The following is a 22,417-nucleotide window of genomic DNA, read 5'->3' as shown; positions in this document are numbered from 1 at the left end:
GGAGGAGCAGAGGGATCTCAGGGTTCATGTCCACAGTTCCCTGAAATCTGCCACCCAGGCGGACAGAGTTGTTAAGAAGACGTATGGTGTGTTAGCTTTCATTAATAGAGGGATCAAGTTCAAGGACCGTGAAGTTATGCTCCAGTGAGGCAAAAGCTGGTTCGGCCACATCTGGAGTATTGTGCCCAGTTCTGGTCACGTCATTACAGGAAAGATGTGGAAGTGTTGGAAAAGGTGCAGAGGAGATTTACCAGGATGTTGCCTGGAATGGAGGGAAGGTCTTATGAGGAAAGGTTGAGAGTGCTAGGGCTTTTCTCTTTAGAACGACGAAGGATGAGAGGTGACTTTATGGAGGTGTACAAAATGATCAGAGGTATAAATAGATTGGACAGCCAGAGACTTTTTCCTGGGGTGGAGGTAGCCATTAGGAGGGAGCAAAGTTTTAAAGCGAGTGGAGGTAGATACAGGGGAGACGTCAGAGGTAGGGTCTTTGCTTGGAGTGGTAGGGGCATGGAACACATTGCCGGAGAGGGTAGTGGAGTCGGACTCATGAGGGGCATTTAAGCAGCTATTAGATAGGCATATGGATGATAGTATAAGGTAGGGGTGGAAGTTAGACTGACCTTAGGTTCAGGATAAAAGCTCGGGACAACATTGGGGGCTGAAAGGCCTATACTGTGCTGTACTGTTCTAGGTTCTTAATAGCAGAGCAGAATCGGACGATTAAATGGCTTATTCTTCTTTGCGGCTCGGAACAGGCGCTTGCTTTCTAACAAAAGATATTTGAGCCCAAAATCAAGTAATAGATTTTTTTTCAGTGCTCTCTACAGCAAAACCTACCTCAGCATGGCTTACATCGGTGTGATCTTCCTTCCTATTTGAGCCGGGCATGAGAATTCGCTGCTGCAAGCGGCCTGAGCGGTGAATGTTTGGAGAATGGGAATCAACGGTGCTGGGCATAGAGAGAGGAAAAAAAACACTAACTCTTGCACTAATCCGTTTAATGCTACAACCAGGATGGATGTATTCAGGACAAATAAGAATTGCGATGTTCATCACCACCCACTGCCATTCCGAGACATTACAGCAGAATACTTTCTTTCAGGAATGTCATAAGTACAGCAAAGAACTGGTAGACCATCACCAGTAAATGGAAAATAACCCCGAAATGGGGACGCAACGTCGATGTGACTGATTCACAGCCTTAGTACAACGGTTTTGACTTTCCCACTCGCAGATCACATGGTGTCCTCCTCATCAATAAAAAGGCACATGTTTGTTCGTTGTTTCGCAACTGATCGTAAGGAAAGTTACGTTCAAACCTCCTATTCTCTAACAGTGGTGTCATTTAGAGCTTTGGCTGGGATTTTCTTTTTGAAACATATTAAAGAGAAACAAAATTAAGATTTCCGCAAGTCTCCAAACATTCTGCAAAATTATAACTGCGAATTGAAAATGTGAGCCTTTTATAGCTGAAGCTAAAATCTTCCATGAGATGGAATGTTGTACCACGTAGTGTACTGCGGTAATAATCCAAACGCCTGAAACAATCATAAAGAACCAGATCCAAATCATATCACAAATTAAGTTTAAAATATCTGGTTCATTTTTTGCAAAGGAACTTAAAGTTTCTTATCCATTCTAGGTTACAGGAGACTCTGCCGAATATTACTAACCTACTGTAGTTTGATGCTCTCAAATGGGGCCGAAAGTACATGCTGTCCGGAACTGTGCATAAATACGCAAAATTGCCTGTCTAAATTAAACTAAAAACAATAGGGTTTCCTACCTTCGCCTTTGAATGAGGATTCGATGTTGTCCCATAAATCTTCGTCGGCATTTGATTGCTGGAGTAGTTTCTTTGTTGGTCATTTTTGCGGACTGAACTCTGGAATTGCTCACCCTGGGTTTTTGATGCTGAGCCTTCGAAAGACTTTCTGACTTTCACCCTTGACTTCCAAATGACTACATTCCACGCTGACTAGATGGACTTCGCTGCTCTTTCAACATTTGTAAATTCATGTGCGTGTTTATAAAACATTAGTAAGTCACTTTTGTGAATGGATCACATTCCATTTCTGCTCACTATAATTAAAACAATAGAAATAGTTACAGATGAAATTCACACAGACTCTTGGGTCAGTTTCTCTCGGGCAGCCGTTGCTCCGTGAATTAATTCATTCAGTGTTTATGTCTATTTCTGATTATTTCCTCAGTTTTGATCTTTCTAATATTTCAGTACAGTTCCAGTTGGATCAGCGAGCACAAGGATACTGAGGCGTTGCTCCCGAATGTGTCCCACTCAGCACTTGATCTATTTCAAACAGCCCGCCACCGGAAACTCAACCTGGGGTGCGTCGCTTAATCCATTCTCACCAGAGCCACTTCCGGCGAGTCCGCCTGACTAACCGTCCCCCTCTGACCAAGATAAGGGCTGTTGTCCTTGTGCTTTCGGTCTCGGAGTTCTATTGTAAACGTGTTGTTGTGTTGGCTGTTTTGTGAACGGGTAGCCATTTCAGTGAGGCAAATGAATCTCAGGAATGATATTTAATATGTTGCAAATTGTTCAAAGAGAGAAAAAAAAACAAATTTGGAAGGCCTCAGCTTCTTTGACAGTTATAATTCCTAGGCCGCAGTTACAGGCTATTCGGGCCATCGAGTCTACACCGACCCTCCAAAGAGCATCCCACTCTATTCCAGTATTTACCATGGCCAATGTACCTAACCTACACATCACTGCACCGAGGGAGGAAACCCACGCAGACACGGGGAGAATGTGCAAACTCCACAGTCACCCAAGACCGGAATCAAACCCTCATCCCTGGTGCTGTGAGGCAGCACTAACGACTGTGCCACTCGGTCATTTTCGTCAGAAAGCTTTTCCAATACAGCTATTAATAGCAAATTCAGCTAGTGCTTCGTCACCTGCTGTATCGGTAAATGATTTGGAAGAGGGTTAATGTTGCGTGTTACATTAGCTGCGCCCATTTTGTTGATGTCATCCAGGAGGTAGACACCAGTGATAATGGGAACTGCAGATGCTGGAGATTCCAAGATAATAAAATGTGAGGCTGGATGAACACAGCAGGCCAAGCAGCATCTCAGGAGCACAAAAGCTGACGTTTCGGGCCTAGACCCTTCATCAGAGAGGGGGATGGGGGGAGGGAACTGGAATAAATAGGGAGAGAGGGGGAGGCGGACCGAAGATGGAGAGTAAAGAAGATAGGTGGAGAAGGTGTGGGTGGGGAGGTAGGGAGGGGATAGGTCAGTCCAGGGAAGACGGACAGGTCAAGGAGGTGGGATGAGGTTAGTAGGTAGCTGGGGGTGCAGCTTGGGGTGGGAGGAAGGGATGGGTGAGAGGAAGAACCGGTTAGGGAGGCAGAGACAGGTTGGACTGGTTTTGGGATGCAGTGGGTGGGGGGGAAGAGCTGGGCTGGTTGTGTGGTGCAGTGGGGGGAGGGGATGAACTGGGCTGGTTTAGGGATGCAGTGGGGGAAGGGGAGATTTTGAAACTGGTGAAGTCCACATTGATACCATATGGCTGCAGGGTTCCCAGGCGGAATATGAGTTGCTGTTCCTGCAACCTTCGGGTGGCATCATTGTGGCAGTGCAGGAGGCCCATGATGGACATGTCATCAAGAGAATGGGAGGGGGAGTGGAAACGGAGGCTTGGGGACCGCTTTGCAGAACACCTCCGCTCAGTTCGCAACAAACAACTGCACCTCCCAGTCGCAAACCATTTCCACTCCCCCTCCCATTCTCTTGATGACATGTCCATCATGGGCCTCCTGCACTGCCACAATGATGCCACCCGAAGGTTGCAGGAACAGCAACTCATATTCCGCCTGGGAACCCTGCAGCCATATGGTATCAATGTGGACTTCACCAGTTTCAAAATCTCCCCTTCCCCCACTGCATCCCTAAACCAGCCCAGTTCATCCCCTCCCCCCACTGCACCACACAACCAGCCCAGCTCTTCCCCCCCACCCACTGCATCCCAAAACCAGTCCAACCTGTCTCTGCCTCCCTAACCGGTTCTTCCTCTCACCCATCCCTTCCTCCCACCCCAAGCCGCACCCCCATCTACCTACTAACCTCATCCCACCTCCTTGACCTGTCCGTCTTCCCTGGACTGACCTATCCCCTCCCTACCTCCCCACCCACACCTTCTCCACCTATCTTCTTTACTCTCCATCTTCGGTCCGCCTCCCCCTCTCTCCCTATTTATTCCAGTTCCCTCCCCCCATCCCCCTCTCTGATGAAGGGTCTAGGCCCGAAACGTCAGCTTTTGTGCTCCTGAGATGCTGCTTGGCCTGCTGTGTTCATCCAGCCTCACATTTTATTATATAAGGTAGACACCAGTGTTCGGAGGGAGCAGATGTGTCTGTATCAGCTCCTGAAGCTCCCAGTCATTTTACCTGACCAAATGTAGTCGTACTTCTTGCTGGCATGCAACAGATTGTCTTGATATATAAGAACAGTGTAGACTCTTTTGGGTGGTTTATTCTGCACTAATGGCTAGGTAGACCCAAGACAAATGAGAAATAGCAGTCATGTGTTATTTCAAATATTCTACCATACTCCGCACACTGAACAAGCTGGAAAACACCACAAGGTGCTGGCAATGATCATGAGGGATCATCTCGGTGGGACTTCAGCACAAGTGGGGATGGTGTGGTGGCTCAGTGGGTAACACTGCTGCCTCTCAGCACCAGGAACTCAGATTCAATTCCAGCCTTGGACAACTGTCTGTGTGGAGTTTGCACATTCTCTCTTTATCTGCATGGATTTCCTCCCACAGTCCAAAGATGTGCAGGTTAGATGGATTGGCTGTGCTAAATTGCCCATAGCATTCAGGGGTATGTAGATTAGGTGGGATATAGGGGGATACCTCTGGGTGAGATGCTCCAAGGCCTAGTGTGGACTTGTTGGGCCAAAGGGCCTGTTTCCACACTGTAGAATTCTATGATTTTTATACTCATAAAATCTCGAGACTGTTATCTGAGCAACTCTCAAATGCTCCTCCAGGACATGTGTCTTGAGTTTTTATGGCATAGTGACCAAGTTCCAAGGGATCTTTTGGAAGTTATAATGTTACAAAGTGAAATTGGTTTCACACTCACTTAAATATATAGGTCTTTGATAATTGTTTAAGAGTGAGCTATAAGAATATAGACCTCACTATAAGCTTGAGAACAGTGGATCTCATAACAGTTGTTTAAGAATGGGTCAATCTGGGGTGAGTATTTCAATTAGATTTGTTATTGATTCAACTCCTTTTGTGTCTCCCATCTCCAACTTGCTTTGAAATTATTTTTAATGATTTGCTGTCCTTACGAAAATTGCTTTATCTCCTATTGTATGAAATATTCATGCACAGTGGCAAATGGGCAGACAGAGCACATGTTTATGTCTGTTTCCGTATCTAGATTTACAGATTGCCACAAACTTGGGTGATGAGGAGACACTTCTGCTCTTAATGCCTGCCACATGCATATTGAAAGGAGTTATAGGATGATAATTAGCCTACTTGGCTGCATCGTGAATGCATGTTGCCCCATCAAGTCCCACAATGCAACTCAAAACCAGAGCTGATAACAGGAACTGTATCTTGGATTCTCCAGCATCTAACAAAGTGTGAAGCTGGATGAACACAGCAGGCCAAGCAGCATCTCAGGAGCACAAAAACTGATGTTTCGGGCCTGGACCCTTCTTCAGAGGGTCTAGGCCCGAAATGTCAGCTTTTGTGCTCCTGAGATGCTGCTTGGCCTGCTGTGTTCATCCAGCTTCACACTTCGTTATCTCAAAACCAGAGCTACTGGCTTAGTTAAACATGCTACCTGCTTCACTACAAGACCTTCCATTACCATTTTACTTAAGAAAAATGAACAAAATGTTGTCTGTGCTAAGACTTTATTCATTATTATTGAAATATAAAGTTTCACAGCTCAATTTTGGTTACAGCGAATATTTAGCATAGGTAACTAGCCTATTTGTAATACCATAAAAATTTATAATAATAAGACATTATGAGAAATTGAGTTTCAGCTGTTCCTTTAGATGGACTGGGAGTTGTTTCATATCCCTGACAAAGAATATCAAGTCACTATGACAATTCCTGTACCTTTGTAAAGAGTTGTATTTCCTTCCCCTTCCCAATAAAGTGGAAATTGTAGGAGAATGCACCAGTTATTTCATGGCAACACAAGTAAAAGTCAGAATCCAGTTGACAACAAATCAGCATGTACTTTTTATAGAATGTAAATGTGACTTTGTTTTGGTATTCTTACGAATTACATGTTATCTACAAGATGAAATGTGGAAATTCACCAAGGCTCCTCAGACAGAAGTGCAATTTTGTGAGCCCATGATCACGAGCACCAAGAAGGACAATGGTAGCAGATGCATGGAAATACCACTACCCTTTCAAACCACTCACTGTCCAAGGAGATATATCACCCCTCCTTCAATGATGTTGTTTCAAAATCCTGGAACTCCCTCCTAATTTGGGATGTACCCACAGCAGTGGTTCAAGAAAGCAGCTCATTACCACCTTCTCAACGGGCAGCTAGGGATGGGTGTAAATGCTGGCCAGGCAGTGAGGCCAATATTCTACGAATAAGTAATAAAAGATATAATAAATAATAATGCAAGACAAAAATACTTCAAAAAAAAGGCAGAATATTCCCAGGTCCTGAAAAACATAGGCAAGGCAAGATAGTTGGAAAAAAAATGGTGAGAATAAAAAATGGGATTCTTGATATTGAGAAAAAAACGTTAAATTTGTCACATTAGATTTTAATGGCTACCTGGGTATCTCAATAGGTAGCAGCAACTGGCTGAATTACACGCATTAACATCTGATTATTAGCTAATCTTGCTTCATTGACAAGATTGATCACCATTTTCCCAGGCAGCAGAGAGAAACTAGACAAAATAATTCCCAGAGCAGTTACTTATTGGATACAGCTTGCCAACATCTTCTCTGGGTCTTCAGGTTGGCCAAGAATGCATCTCAGGGCTCTTAGGTTACTTTCTTAGCGCTCACTTTGTCCAATTTGATGTTCACATCTCTGACCTGCCCTTGTGTGCATTGCTCCGTTGTTGAGAACTACAGCCTTACAATATTTCTGTCTTGTCTTGCCATTCAGCAATCACCATTGAAGTGGGGGCGTGAATACATTGGTACCATGCCACATCAATGTCACATCTGTAATACATACCAACAATGTACACAACAAATACATTGCATGTGTCTCAACAAAATGACAGTGTCTCAAGTCTAGGGGAGTAATCCTTCATCACGTTAAGGGGACCTACCATTTAGGGAATACTAGCACAGTCAATGAAGAACATCATCTGATATAAGTTCAGAAGTTCAGACATGGTCAGTCAGTTAGTTGGTATGTTCATAGTCAGGGAATCCATTCACTGTAGCCTGGGGAGTGGACTATGGTCAGTCCTACAGGTCAAGTTCAACCAGCCTAGGGATTCATAGTAAGTCAGTCAGGGGGCTTTTATGCCAAGTAATTAAGGAACGAGACACAGTCAGTCCAGAGGGCCTGTTCATTGAAAGTTAAGGGGGCTCTTCAAGGCCCTTAGCTGTGGTAGATGTGTTAGGGACGTCAATTATGGGGATCGGAGGTAGTGACCTGGAACACAGAGATGACAATATTTGTGAAGGGAGACAACTCACCAGATAAATGTGGGATAATTAAATGTGAGGCTGGATGAACACAGCAGGCCCAGCAGCATCCCATTATCACAGATAAATGTGGGAGACAGGGTGTAGGAGGGTAAGATCTGCTTCAGGAGGCAGGATCAATTGACAGCTTTGATGAGGAATGCAGCATAAATATGTTTGGAATAGCTAAGCTGTATACCTGAGCCTCAGGGGATAAAGTGGGGAGGTGAAGTGTTAAAAAAAAATGGATGGTTTGAACATGGAAGCCTCAAGCCAAATGGGAGACTGCAAGGCAAAAAAGCTCATGATGGTTTGGCGGGGGAGTAAACTTGGACTGAGAGACTCATCCTGCAACTCACTCTGTAAAGTGTTACCTATGTTTCCTTTCACCTCCATCTAAATCACAAATGCACAATTGTGATGAAAACTAGCTGTCATCACACCTACTGTGGACATAGTATGTCATTTTTTTGCTTGAGGAAGCAGGCTCTACTTGTGAGTGATGTGAGGCCTTCTATAATTCTGCATGTGAATCTCACACACTAAGCAACTATGTTGATGAACAATCCTGGTCACAAGCAACATCAGCCATATGTAATTAATATTACAAATCAATCCTAGAGTGGAATTCTCCCAGGCAGTTAATGATGCCACTCACTAATGAGAATTCTAAGAACTTATTAAATTATATATTCTTTAACTTCCCATTGTACTGAACCCTTTTAAAATATGAGTGCCAGTGTCAAACAGCATCCTTTGGCCCAACGCGGACCATGCTCCCAGACCAAACTAGTTCTACTTGCCTGTGTTTGGCCCATACGCTTCCAAACCTTTCCTATTCATGTACTTTTCCAAATGTCTTTTAAATGTTGTATTTGTATCTGTATTTGCCACTTCCTCTAGCAGTTCAATCTACACATGAACCACACTGTATTAAAAAGTTGCTCCTCATATCCTTTTTAAAACTTTATCCTCTCACCTTAAAAATACGCCCCCTAGTTTTGAAGTCCCCCATCCTAGGGAAAGGACCCTTGCTATTCACCTTATTTATGCCCCTCACTAATTTATAAATCTCTGAAAGGTCACTCCTATGAAGAATGTTCAAGCTAATCCAGTCTCTGCTTATAACTCAAACCCCCCCATTCCAAACCCTCCATTCCGGTAACTCTTTTCTGAACCTTCTCCAATTTAAAGATATACTTCCCATAGCAGGACAACCAGAACGGTACACAGTACTCCAGGAGAGGCCTCACCAATGTCCTGTACAACCTCAAAATAATGACCAAAATCCTATAAATGTCTGAGCATGAAGGCAAACATGTTAAATACCTTCTTAACCATCCTGTCTGAATATGATGCAAATTTCAAAGAATTATGTACCTGAACCCATAGGTCTCTCTGTTCTACAACACTGCCCAGGGCTTCACCATTAACTGTACAAGTTCTGCCCTTGTCTGTTTTACCAAAATGCAATATCTCACATTTACTCAAATTAAACTCCATCTGCTGCTCCATAGCTTATCGCCCCAATTGATCAAGATATCTTTATAACCTTAGATAACCTTCTTCACTGTTCACTATAGCATCACATTTGGTGACATCCTCAAACATACTAACCATGCCCCGCCCCACACAAATTCTCATCCAAATCGTTTATATAAATAAGAAACAAAAGTACACCCAGTACTGATCCCTGTGGAACACTCCTGGTCGCAGGCCTCCAGTCCAAAAAACAAACCCTCATCACCATCCTCTGTCTCACACCATCCAGCCAATTTTGTATCCAATTTGGCAAGTTCAGCCTGAATCCCATGTGATCTAACTTTATTAATTATGCTACCATGCAGAACTTTGTCAAGGGCTTTACTAAAGTCCATGTAGACAATATCTATTGCTGTGCCCTCATCAATCTTTTTGGTTTCTTCCCCAAATATCTGGAATTCAATGACTCAGTTCCAAAGTAGAGACATTGGGTTGAAACATTAACTCTGTTTCTCTCTCTACAGATGTTGCCAGACATTCTGAGTTTATCCAATTTTTTTTTAAATTCTAGGTTTCCCCATCTACACTATTTTGTTTTTATAATTGCAAATTGAAATCTGTTTTTGTGAAGTTAATTTTGTGATAAATATTGACAGAACACCAGCAATTAATCCTCTCCACCTCTGCTTAACAGTTTCATAAGATTTTTTGCATCCATCAGAGATGGTGGAGTGTGGTGTAACATCTCACAATACTTCTGACAGTACAGCACTCCCTTAATACCACAGTAGAGCACCAGCCTCATTTTTGTATCCTGGAGACAGACCCGACTCCCATAGCATTCTAACTCTAAGGCAAGCATGCTACCAACTGAGCACAACTAGCACATCCAAATAGTTTGTAAGTAACATGGAATCAACTTTAATTGTATTTGACTTAACCAACCACACTAATCTCAATTTTTAAATCATATTTGTTTTGTGTAAATCAAACATTAATGTGAAAAGGTTTGATGGGCATCCCACTAGTATGATGTACCATTGTCAAGAGATGGAAAGGCACAGCTTCTGCCCAATCACATAATTTTGATTTAATTTAAAACATTTTCAAAATTACTGAAATAAAGGAGCGAGGTATATGTTCTATGAATGGACATTCTTTTTCCAGTCTCAACTAAGATTCTGAAGTTAAGTAAGCACGGAGTTGAAGCTCAGAAAGATTCCTTTTAAATACATTAATCCAGACTCCCAACCATATCACTCCATTCCACACTCCACCTTCAATCTTAGAAGGGCACATCTTGATATCTCAATATTAAAAATGATTTTTACTTAGAGGGCAAATTTTTTTTTCATGTCAGTACAACAGAAACTTTATCAAGAAGTTTTATCACTTTGCAATGCCACCGTTTACAATACTTAGTCAATAACAGAGGCAATTAACTGGGAAGCATCCTGCTCCTAGACAATCTCTAGAAGATGTGTGAAAGCAAATCTGATTGAGTTACTTTCCTCCCTAGAAAGCATCAATAAAACTTATCCCAGTGAGAACTGCAGCAATGGGGAAAGCCCAATCTTCATTCCTTTCATGTAACGTGGCATAGCTGGCAAGATCAGCATTTTTTGCCCATCCCTAAATGCATTTGAGCCGAATGACTTGCTTGGCCATTTCAGAGGGCAGTTATGCATGAACCACATTGTTTAGATACAGAGTCAAATGCAGGCCAGACTGGTTAAGGATGGCAGATTTTCTTCCCTTAACAACATCAGAGAACCAAATGGGTTTTTACAACAATTGATGATCATTTCATGGTCACCATTCCTGAGACAAGCTTTTACTTCAAGATTTTATTCAATGTTTAAATTCCACCAGGCTGCTGTGATAAGATTTGAACTTCTGTCACCAGAGCATTGAACGTGCGGACGTTACCATTACACTACATGTTCTGTGCTAATAATAATATACTTCATTCTAACATTAAATTATCTGATCATAATCAGATTCTGACCTTGAAAATAAATTCCTGATGTAAGTAGACTATTACCATGTCCTACTTACTGCTACAGTCATTTCACATATTTCTCATGTGCAAGTCTTGGCTTAAGCATTTTTTCCATCCTCCCTTATGACACAAATGTGAGCTGTAGCCATCGGTCAAATATGTACCATGCTCAAAATTATCATTCCTCTCTTCAATTTATGTGCTAAATTGAACACAACTTCAAAAAGATTAGTGTGCCATAATACAATTAAAATATAAAGACTTTAACAACCTTAGTGTAAGCTGTATGCTCTTGTCTTGCTAATTAAGAGCATTAAATAAAACAGTTGAAAAAAATCAGGATCAAAACATCAAAACTTTATACAATCAGGTTGGAAAATCTATTTGTGTTTTTCTTCTTACTAAACATTGTAACAAGGTTCTTTTTCTCTTGTTTCAACTCTGGAGACATGCACATACTGATGAGAGCTACAGGCTTTGTTTTACTCTCGGTCATATAGTATGGACAGGTTTTCAGATGTTCTGCGATACTGGGGTTATCATTAAACCTCCAACTGTCGACAGTAGAGAAGACAGAGCTGAACTGCCACCTCTGTAATAAAAGAAAAGGGTCAGATTCTTACTAATTCAGATTTATCAACGCTCTTTGGTACAAAGTTCAACTTGCAAGAGCCATTTCTATGAGTTGAAGGGCGGCAAACTAGTATGACATTTTTCACATATTTTGAAATTTGTTTTTCATGATCTCTGAGCAACATGAATGGAAGTTTTACAATTTTAAATGAGCCCAAAGCTAAACGGGATTCTCTAGAGGAAGGAGTCCCATTCCATTTTACTCAGAAACACTTGTAACCGTTTATACCCCACAAGCTTCCATTTTCACTTGCTTTTGTTAGTTACATCAGCACAAACCATGCAGATAGAATTGGTTAAAGAATCTCATTAGAGCAGGGAATTTTAAGTGTGATCTTAAAAACCACTCAAAGCCACTCATGCATACATTTTTCATGATCATTTATGCTAATTCAAGATTCAGTTCACCCAAATCAGACCCTACTGATCTTGTCAAATCTCCAGGTCTGCACAGTAAGCTTCTGCTGATTTTCCTAGATGGACTGGCAAGGTTTAAAATTATTTACGTTAAGCAAATGGTTTAGTGTGATTTTCTACTATATCATTTGCAATGTTTTCAAATCTTATTGCTCATAGGTTGAGGACTGAACAAAAACGGAAATTGCTGGAAAAACTCAGCCGGTCTGGCAGCATCTGTGTAGAGAAAGCAGAGTTAACGTTTCAGGTCCAGTGACCCTTCTTCAGAACTCAACACAGTTTTGAAGAAGGGTCACTGGACCCAAAAAGTTAACTTTGAGTTCTCTCCACAGCTGAGTTTTTCGAACAATTTCTGTTTTTGTTTCTGATTTTCAGCATCTGCAGTTCTTTTGTTTTATTTTAAGGACAGGACACCTTTACTAGAAGTGCTAATTTTTGGTGATAAAGCCTTTTCAGCTCTCTTAATACAATAGCAATAAGTCATCAATCTCAAATATTTGAAGGTTTTTTTTAAAGAAACTATTATACTTACCATGTTTCCCAATTTGTCAAGATTCCTCCCTGTTATTGCATTACTACGTTTACTTTGAGGAAGCATTACATCAGGGATTTTTTTTTAGTTTGTGATTAAGCAAATGATTTTTATCGAAAAACTAAGCTTGACTTAACAAGGAGATAGTAAGAACTGCAGATGCTAGAGTCAGAGATAACGCAGTGTGGATCTGGAGGAACACAGCAGGCCAGGCAGCATCAGAGGAACAGGAAAGTTGATGTTTCAGATCAGGACCCTTTCTGAAGAAGGATTCCAACCTGAAATGTCAACTTGCTTACTCCTCTGATGCTGTGTTCCTCCAGCTCCACACTGTGCTATCTTCGACTTAACAAGGACTATTTCAAGTGCAATTTTCAATTGTGTCTACAATAGAAACCCTACACTCAAAGTTTAGCACTGGAACATTGTCAAAACAACTTGGCATTGCATAATTTTATACGGGCTGGATATTAGTCTGGAGTGAACATATTAGAGCTTGTGCAGCTAATTTACAGCATACCACTCTCTCAACTATCATCAAAATCATGTTGCAGCAAAAGTTAACAGTCTCCTGGCAAGATTACTTCTTCACCACTATGAGGAAAATGTGATTACATGAGGAATATCATTATCATGAATTCCCGAAATGTCCCACTGCATTTGTGCTTCAAATCAAGATACTCATGGAATCCTGCAGAAACACATTGTATTGAATCAAAAACAAGACTGCTTTCAAACAGACCAACTGCTAGTAGTTGTCATCTAATTGTTTTTCGTATCTTCCAGAGGAAGAAAACTCTCCACCAAAAGTGCAGCTACAATTGTGCTCATTGAGAGCTTGAAAGAATAACAGGAAATTCAAGAGGGATAGTCAACAGTAGAAATGGAAACGCTGACCTTATTGCGGTTATATATTTTAACCTGATAAATTCAAAATAGTTAGAGATATAATGATCGTGTTACTGAAATGGTAAACCAGAAACCTGTATTGATCATTTACATCAGACTAAATCCTAAATGGCAGTTTTTGAATTTCATCCAATTTTTTAAAAAGAACAGTCAAAGTATTAATGTATAGCTTCATTAAAAGTGACAATCAGTTGAAATGCTGCAAGAATTTACACACTTGAATGCATAAGCCCTATAATTTCTGGAGAGTTTATGTAGTATCTTGTGAGCAAGTACCACAGCTTCACGTTTTTAGACATATTTAAATTTTGAAACTATCAGCTGTGTTGAGCAGGTTGTGGGGAAGCAATTAAGTTGGATAGCAACTGGATTTCTTCATTTCATTACACATATCCAATTTTTTCCATAATAATGGTGGGTCCTGATGCCCTTTATCAATATCATGCTTCAAAATACAGGCCCTAATAAAACACTATTCACTGTCATTGGGGCCCAGCATCTTTATTCTAAATTCCCCTTTAACATTATTATGCCAGAATTAATGATAGGACACATTGTTCATAGCTTTTTCTAATGATGTGAACCCTTCTAAGGCAAATTATCCATATTGAAATGGTTCAATGCATTATCAGTAAAGTCATTCCTGCTTTGTTATCAATTGATATGAATAAAACAAGTTGAGAGAATGCATGTGATCAGCAGACTGAAATATCTGAATGCCATGAGTTGCTATTCTCAGATTAAACTACAGTGCAATCAGGATGGTTATTTTTGAACCAGCATTGGTAGAAGTGAGATAGAAGTGAGCGAACTGAAGGTCACCATATACCATCAATGTCTGCTTTAGTGGGGGACAATAAACAAACAGGATCCTCAAATTGTCAGGTTTTTGTTGTCTGATCATGGAAAACTAATTTACTTTCTCATTAACCATAATATTTATTTTCATGGCATTTTGGTCTATGACGATTTCTGGTATTTTCATTAATGCTGTGAAGTATTAAGAACATCATGTGTTTGTGCTGAATTTTGACAGTACATAAGGACACATAGGGAAATACAAGTAGAATAAATTTCTCAACGATATCAGGAATGTAGCCCATAAATAAAATGATTCGCCATGACATCATATAATGCTGCAGTATTGCTGGGTGTGCTGAGTTTATGATGGAAAAGGTCCCTAAGTATTTGAAAGATTAGGAAAAAGAAGAAAGGGCTACAATGATTAACATCGACCTGGAGATCTGGGATATCATTTTGCACGTACATGCTACATAATAAAGCAGTAAATGCCAATATTTAGAAATTTCTTGTCTGGTCTAACATTCACTAAGATAGTGGTGTTCTTGAAAGTGAAGTTTCTTCACAACTGCATATTTTATACCAAATTTGTGAAGCTATGTGGTACTCTTTCTGTCACTTCAATATCCCACCTCTAAGCTTAAGATAGGGAAAACATTTTCATGACGTAAATTCCCTTTGGGAATTCCTTGATCTGCTTTCATAACTCTGCCAGAAGCTTGTTGGAAATCCTGAAAATCAGTTTAAATGGCCAGTTATGCATTTTCCTGTTGTTTTCGCAAATTTTCCAGATATAGTTTGAAAGATACCCACAAAAATTTTGCAACATCCATTCACATTTTAAACCTCATTTGTACAGGAAGTTGACTTTTGGACCTCTGATTATCTCCTGCCTACTGCTTGGTCAATACGAAAACAAATTAATCTAGCTACTAACCCCAAGGCCATCACCTTCAAATCGGCAATGATTCCCTGGACTAACCATTGTTGAGCACAGGTAAAGGCTCTCTTTCCAACATGATCTCACATAGCTGCAAAGAGCATAAAACTTTATCAAATTACATAATGGATTGATTTTATAAGTATGCGGTAAAGTGTATACTTGCAAATTTAAACAGAAAATAGACAAACTGCATGCATTAGGTTTGAGTAGATTGTCAAATTTGCTTTGGGTATGGGAATTGACAGCATAGTAAATTGAAACTGATGCGTATTAATTCTGTAGAAATAACATTCTGTTAAAAATCACATTTCAATAATTCAATAAAAATTGACTTTGTTCAATTTTTTTTTGCATTATTGACGTATTTGAAGAGTAATTTGAATTTTAGTGTTTGGCTCCAGTAGCTAAAAAGGAATGCCATTCCCCACAGAATGAAGTATGATTATGGAAGCCTTACTCAGACTGTTTATTCAGCTCACTGGTGCTATGTATGTGACAGAAGATTAAGAAACAGGATGTGTTTGATAAATCAGCTAATCAAGGGATATGGCATTAACATGGAAAGTCCACAGAATAAACTGCCATAATGTGATAGACCTGTTGTGAATTCATTGTGCTTAATTAGTTGAGGCCAGTGAAATGGGTGACATTCAATTCACAAGCTTAACTGTTCCTTTTACAGCCATAGAGGCATAGAGATCTACAGCATGGCAATGGATCCTTTGGTCCAACTTATCATGCTGTCCAGATATCCTATATAAATCTTATCCCATTTGCCAGTATTTGGCCCTCTAAACCCTTTCTATTCATATACCCATCCAGATGCCTTTTAAATGTTGCTATTGTACCAGCCTGCACCAGTTCTTCTGGCAGCACATTCCATATACCCATCACCCTCTGTGTGAAAAAGTTGCTCCTTAGGTCCTTTTTATATCTTTTCCCCCTCACCTTAAACCAATGCCCTCTAGTTTTGGACATCCCTATCCTGGGGAAAAGACCTTTCCTATTTACCCTATCCATGCCCTCATGATTTTATAAATGTCTACAAGATCACCCCTCAGCTACCATCGCTCCAAGGAAAATAGCCCCAGCCTATTCAGCCTCTCCCTATAGCCATGCCGGTAAAGGAAAATAAATGGGCTTTTAAAAGATTATTAGCACAGTTGGAATTCTTAAAAGCTCCCATTGCTCTCTATGTTTCTATTAATTTTTCACCAAATCAAGTTTAATTATGTAAATGGCAGGCAGCAATTTAAACATCACAGAAGCAGGAAGGAAGCCATAGAACATTTTAACTTTTCTTTATAATTTTAAGTAATAAAAATTTTAAGTAATATACTTGCCCGTTTTCGAGCTCGCCAAGAGAAGCTTCCATGTGAGTAACTCTTCTTTTCCCAGACAAGAAAGACCATGCCATGCTCTTGCAGTAAAGTGGAAGAGACTGCATTCATCAATACAGACACTTGGGACAGTTGTGCTAGGCTATAACTGTCTAAGAAGCTTGCAATATACCTCAGTATCTCAGATGGAAGAGTGCTCAAGCTGAGCCCACTTTTTCTACTTTGCCATACTTTTGAATCTCTGTGACTGTGCTGACATAGAACTGCAGGAACATTTGGTTTGACTGCAAATGTACTTTGATGTTGATTGTAGATCACTTTAGCTTTCTGTCTGGAAGGGCAGAATCTCGTTTGTGAGTAGGAACAGCCAAGATAAGCAAGCGGACATCTCTGTACCATCCAGCCATTCAGGCCTGACTGAATATCAGCATGCACATTCCTGAAATGTGATGAAAACTCATCTCGCCTGAAGAAATGGTAGCACATAAATGTAAAGGCAGAATTCAACTTATTGTATCGTTTTGTGATACATTCCGTCTGGAGCTGAAGATATAGACGAGAAGTTTTGTCTGCTGCTACATCGGCCAAAGTTACATCGCGGCTAAAAGGAGAGGAAGGGAAAGAATAAGTCTGAGTTGCAAAATCAATGGTCAGTCCATCAGTGACTTTTCTTTCTGATATAATGTGGCCTTTTAGAACATTTTCCAAATAACAAAGCAATGAAATAGTCACTTCATCATTATAACAAGCCTCTGTGTCCAAGTCAGAAGTGTCCACAGCTTTGTTCTCCTTTTTGATCTTACTTGATAACGTTTCTCCAATATGTCCACGCTTGGCACGATAACTGGTGGGAACTTTAAAAGTATTGACAGTTCTAACCTCTTGTGCCTCTAGCTTCCCATAAACAAAATCTTTTTCTTTGGGTGTACATGCACTCATCTGGCCAAATCGAATAAGCATACTGCCATGATGAACCAAGTACATATTGAAGTGTTTTCTATCCATTTGAGTTTCTAGTCTTTCTAGAACACCTTCCTGCCAAGGAGCTTCTCCTGTCTTTTCAATCGATGCTAACAAACCTGGATCTGCTATGTTTGTTTTATTTTCAAGTGAACTTGTCTTACTTTTAGTGCAAACTGATGACATTTCATTCTTATGCTTGTTTTCAGCTTTTTCGATTTTCTGTTCAGATGCAAAACCACCTTTATCCTTACTGAAAATATGCTCCCACGTAGAATACATAGACAAATATTCTATTTGATTGGATTCAGCAACAGGTTCAGCCATTTCTGCCACATCTGTACAGACTTGATCTAATCCATCTTGATTTATTTCTGTGCCTGTTTCATTGAAATTCCCATCCAAAGTTGTCAAATTAACTTGTTGTCCTCCCACTGCCCCTTCTTCATTCAAATCCAACTCATTTTCATCAACAGGCTCAGCCATCTCAGGAAAAAGTTCGGCCAACTTCACTGAATTGAAAAGAATCCTCTGATCTGTCATTGCAGTGCCAAAGTCTAAATCTTCTGGATTCAAGGAATCTTTGACAGCACTTTTATTTACTATAATGTCATCTTCATTAGCTGGCCAGCGGTTCCATTGCATTGAGCAACACACAATGCTGGCGGGACAAACATAAAGATGCTTGGAAAGTTTGTGGCGTGCCATAACAAAGGGACAGCCAAAGGCTGAATTCAGGCAAGGTACTTGTTCCAGTGGACATAGTAGTGTGTGTTCATCCTCCTTACATTGGTGAAAGACAGCACCACACTTGGAAGAGCAAGTGATAACCAAACAGGAAACAGCAGGTTCAAAAGTCTTGTTGCAGTGCCGATTATAACATTTTTCACAGTGTTTGTGCAGTCGAGAAGTCGAATTTCTATTCCTGATCTATAGAAGCAAAAAAGACACTGCTTTAATTGCATTGGTTTATTTGATGCACTTGCATATTACTGGAAGGTGTGTGTTGTAAATTTTGTACATATACAAAAGCAGACTAGAATTATGAATCCATGTCTATTTATTATGGAATAAAGGATTAACTGTGATGTTACTCTAAGAATAGCCACTGAAGACGTGCATAAGTGTCAGAGTGATGTAAGATCATTTGGAATTGGAACCTGATTTTGTAAGATTCCAGATGTTGTCCTCTCTTATCATCCTTTGTAATGTTAAATAAAGTCTATGAAGTTTCACTTCCAGTAGTGTACACTTGATCATACTACATGGTGTCGAACAGTGACCGGACCCCTAAGGCAAAAGGCAAGCTGTGCCTGGACTGATACCCAAAGACAGCACAGTGTTGCCGGTGAATGAGGCCCGCCAAGTGATCCAAACACAGAGGTGGAGGAGAATTAAAAAGAAGCTCATCAAAGTCACATAGCACCAAGCAATGGACTTTTAGATCAAGGCACATGCTCACCTAGTTACGTGGACCACTGGAAGGAAATGCTGAAAAAGAACAGGAAAAACCCCACAGCAAAAAATGGAGCAAGCAACAGGAAATTAATCAGATAAAGTGAGTAAAATACTCCAATAGCTGAAGGTTTTTTTAAAAATTGGGATTAGGAACAATCAAGCACTCTCAGGGTTGTCCAGTGGAAAGTGTGTGAAATACAGAACATGGCTGAAGGAGTAAACTCAGAAAATCTAAGCCCAACCAGTATCATAGAGGGTCATGATTGCTAAGACCAGTACAGAGTTGTAGTGTCAGCCGCAAAAAAAGGGGAAGTAGACCAGAAAAAGTTTCTAGTGCCTAGATATTAGAGGACACTGAGTAGCAGGACGAATTATTCTTGGGCATGTAATAGGCCCATTGATTTTTTAAAGTCCTAAGACAAATTCTGGTGTGCAGATATTGTAGTTAAAAGCAAGAAAGCTAATTTTAAATTTGATACAGGGTAGGTGTATCTATCCTTTCAGATGCTAAACCCTGGTCGAGGCCAAAAATTTTCATATGATCCTAGTTAAATTTTGGAACTTTGGAGATGTTACAATCAGAGAGCAGTCAGATGCATTCTAAACTTGCTATAATAGAATACACATCATAGAAACCTTGTATGTCATTTAAAATCTTTTTTAATTAAGAGGAGCTTTATAAAGCTTTGAATATTTTTCAATCAATAGCAGACAGCAAATACATTGAAGTTGACTCTGCACTAGGAATTCCTCTTCACTACAGTCATTCCAGCCATAAGACAACAAGAAAATAATACAGACCCTTCATTTCTTGCAAAAGAGAGGCTCCAAATGATGGAGAAAAGGCAGTAACGTTGAAGGTGAGCAATCACTAGACCCTGATTTGTTGTAAGTAGGAACCCACCACTCATGTTGTTCATTTAGTGGAGGAGAGACCTTAAACCTTCCTGTAGTCTTGGACTCAAGCACACTATTCATGAAATTTCTGCTGTTTCTTTTGAGGAACATTATTGCTTTGTTGGAGAAAGTAAAGAAGTGGGAAAATTATCTATCCATTTTACATAGCCAACCGGAATATGTAACAACTGCAGGAAACAGTTAGTTGAAGAAATTTTTCCCTGCAGGATTACAGGAGAAGGCCTTATATTAGTTCAATGATGGAAGAATACCAGCAAAGCCTCGAATGTTTCTACAGACAGCAAAGTTGCCACAACATTTGAGATATCTTAGATTACTGTTAGGAAGGGTTTTCAATCATGCAGGAAAGAAGCCTTGGAGCTACAACATGAGTTCATGGAGCTTCTAAAAGAGCAGATGATGCTCCAACTACATTGGCAGAAGGCAACTCTATACAAAATGTCTTTACAGTTGGGCACAGGAAACACCAATATAAAGAGGACACATTTAAAGGAAAGACTTTAAACCTTAGAACAACCCCATTAGGCATTAGTTCAAAATGCTAGCAGTTAATATATAGCTATCCAGAGAAAAGGAAATGGTTAAGTTTAAGTTGAAATATGGCAGTATTCAATGTGTAGAAATTACTGATTCACATGATTGGCACCTGAAAGGTGGAAAGGGTCTCATTAACAGCCATGGAAACGCTCAAGAGTTTTTCATCTGTTACTTAGTGAACTAACCTATAAAACTTGCAGCGATGCAGAATATTTGGTGAAGCTTGAAGTATCAAAAGGAGCTAATATAAATCAAACTTAACCAAAGATTGGAACAAACCGACCACCTCAAAGAGACTGCTGATGTAAAAGCCCAGCTATTAGCATTCACAAAGTGTTATTAAGCATGGAAGAATGGTAAAAAGGAGTTACAGAAGATCTCTAAAATTCCTGCGTGGAGGCAGCCTGTGCTGTCATACATTTGACACAATCATAAAAAATAATTTGCAGAGGATAAAGTCTCTCTTACAGAAATATTCAAGCATCAAGATAATTAAAAATATTAACTTAAATATATTCTGCTACAACAAATGAAAAAATTAAGGTCTAGGTTTAAAAAATAAACTCTTGAAAGAGAGAAAAAATCAAGTTTGCAGAAAATTATCATGGAAAAGTAAACCCTGATTAATGATAGAGAGCACTGGCAGAATAAGAATGATATTTATCAAGCTAGAGATGGTTCGAAAGAGGATGTTGCTGGTTTTAAAGGTTTGAGTTATAAAGATCAGCTAGATTGGCTGGATCATTTTTCACTGGAGTGTAGGGGTTTAAGAGGTGCAGATAGAGGTCTATAAAATCATGAGGCATATAGATAGGGTCAATGGTAGGTGTCTTTTCCCTAGGATTAGAGATTTCAAGACTAGGAGCCATATATTTCTGGTGACAGGAGAGAGATCTAAAAAAGACAAGAGGGGCAGTTTTTTTACACAGAGGGTGGTTCATGTGTGCAATGAATTTCCCAGGAAGTGGTGGATGCGGGCACAGTTACATTGTTTAAAAGACACTTAGTACATGAAAACAAAAGGTTTAGAGGGAGATAATGGGAACTGCAGATGCTGGAGAATCCGAGATAAAAAGTGTGAAGCTGGATGAACACAGCAGGCCAAGCAGCATCTTAGGAGAACAAAAGCTGACGTTTCGGGCCTAGACCCTTCATCAGCATAAAATAACATTGAAGGAGATATGAAATAAAATGTTAACTATACATTTACTCTAAGAATAACTACTAAGCATGTGCTTAAGGATCTATGTTATGTGACATCAGATCATGTGGATCAGAGGGATATGGGTTAGGATAAGGGAGGTGTGGCCTTATGTTCAGCATGAACTGATTGGACCGAAGGATCTGTCTCTGTGCTTATGGCACTAAAAACTCTATTAATGATTTAGAAATAGTAACAAAGTAAACAAATTTTCTGTTTAGCCAGCGGACCCCAGTGCTAGCAGGAACTTGCACAGATTCTGTTTCAGAAATCTAGTTTCTCATCAGCACTTTTACTTTCTTTTGGCGTTTTGGAAATGTGGTTATCTACAGAGAAGGTGCTAGTCCATTCCGCCTCTGCATTCACCTTCCTAAAGAATGATAAAAGAGAACATACATCCTAGATGCTCACCAAGGAAGCTGAGAATACTATTAGAAATCAACATCTAAATGGACTTGAAAGCGAGGGTGGGGATAAATGGGAGTAAAGAGTTCATAGTTCATAGTTAAATTTTAGAACTGAAACAGAGCAGCATAAAATATCATCGAAGGAGATATGAAATAAAAAGTTAACTATACAATTACTCTAAGAATAACTACT

At 40.0% G+C, this 22,417-nt stretch overlaps 2 protein-coding genes across 4 annotated transcripts in view; both read right to left on the bottom strand.

Moving 5' to 3' along the window:
• The window catches only part of LOC125456754 (DNA polymerase theta), an 84,611-nt gene extending 82,144 nt beyond the window's left edge, over positions 1–2,467 (bottom strand). The window contains exons 1-2 of the mRNA XM_048540138.2: positions 1,790–2,467; positions 841–952 (exon numbers count right to left, since the gene is read on the bottom strand). Of these exons, the coding sequence (XP_048396095.2) occupies positions 841–952; positions 1,790–1,872 (195 nt within the window). The 5' untranslated portion in view covers positions 1,873–2,467. The remainder of the gene's footprint in view (positions 1–840; positions 953–1,789) is intronic.
• Positions 2,468–5,952: 3,485 nt separating this feature from the next.
• LOC125456971 (F-box only protein 40) overlaps positions 5,953–22,417 on the bottom strand; it is a 29,619-nt gene continuing 13,154 nt past the window's right edge. For all 3 annotated transcript variants that reach the window (XM_048540629.2, XM_048540627.2, XM_048540630.2), the window contains exons 5-6: positions 16,747–18,633; positions 5,953–11,760 (exon numbers count right to left, since the gene is read on the bottom strand). In XM_048540629.2, the coding sequence (XP_048396586.2) occupies positions 11,527–11,760; positions 16,747–18,633 (2,121 nt within the window). In that variant the 3' untranslated portion in view covers positions 5,953–11,526. The remainder of the gene's footprint in view (positions 11,761–16,746; positions 18,634–22,417) is intronic.

Source organism: Stegostoma tigrinum, chromosome 12, assembly GCF_030684315.1.
Source record: "Stegostoma tigrinum isolate sSteTig4 chromosome 12, sSteTig4.hap1, whole genome shotgun sequence".
NCBI lineage: Eukaryota > Metazoa > Chordata > Chondrichthyes > Orectolobiformes > Stegostomatidae > Stegostoma > Stegostoma tigrinum.
This window is presented reverse-complemented; position numbering and strand designations above follow the sequence as displayed.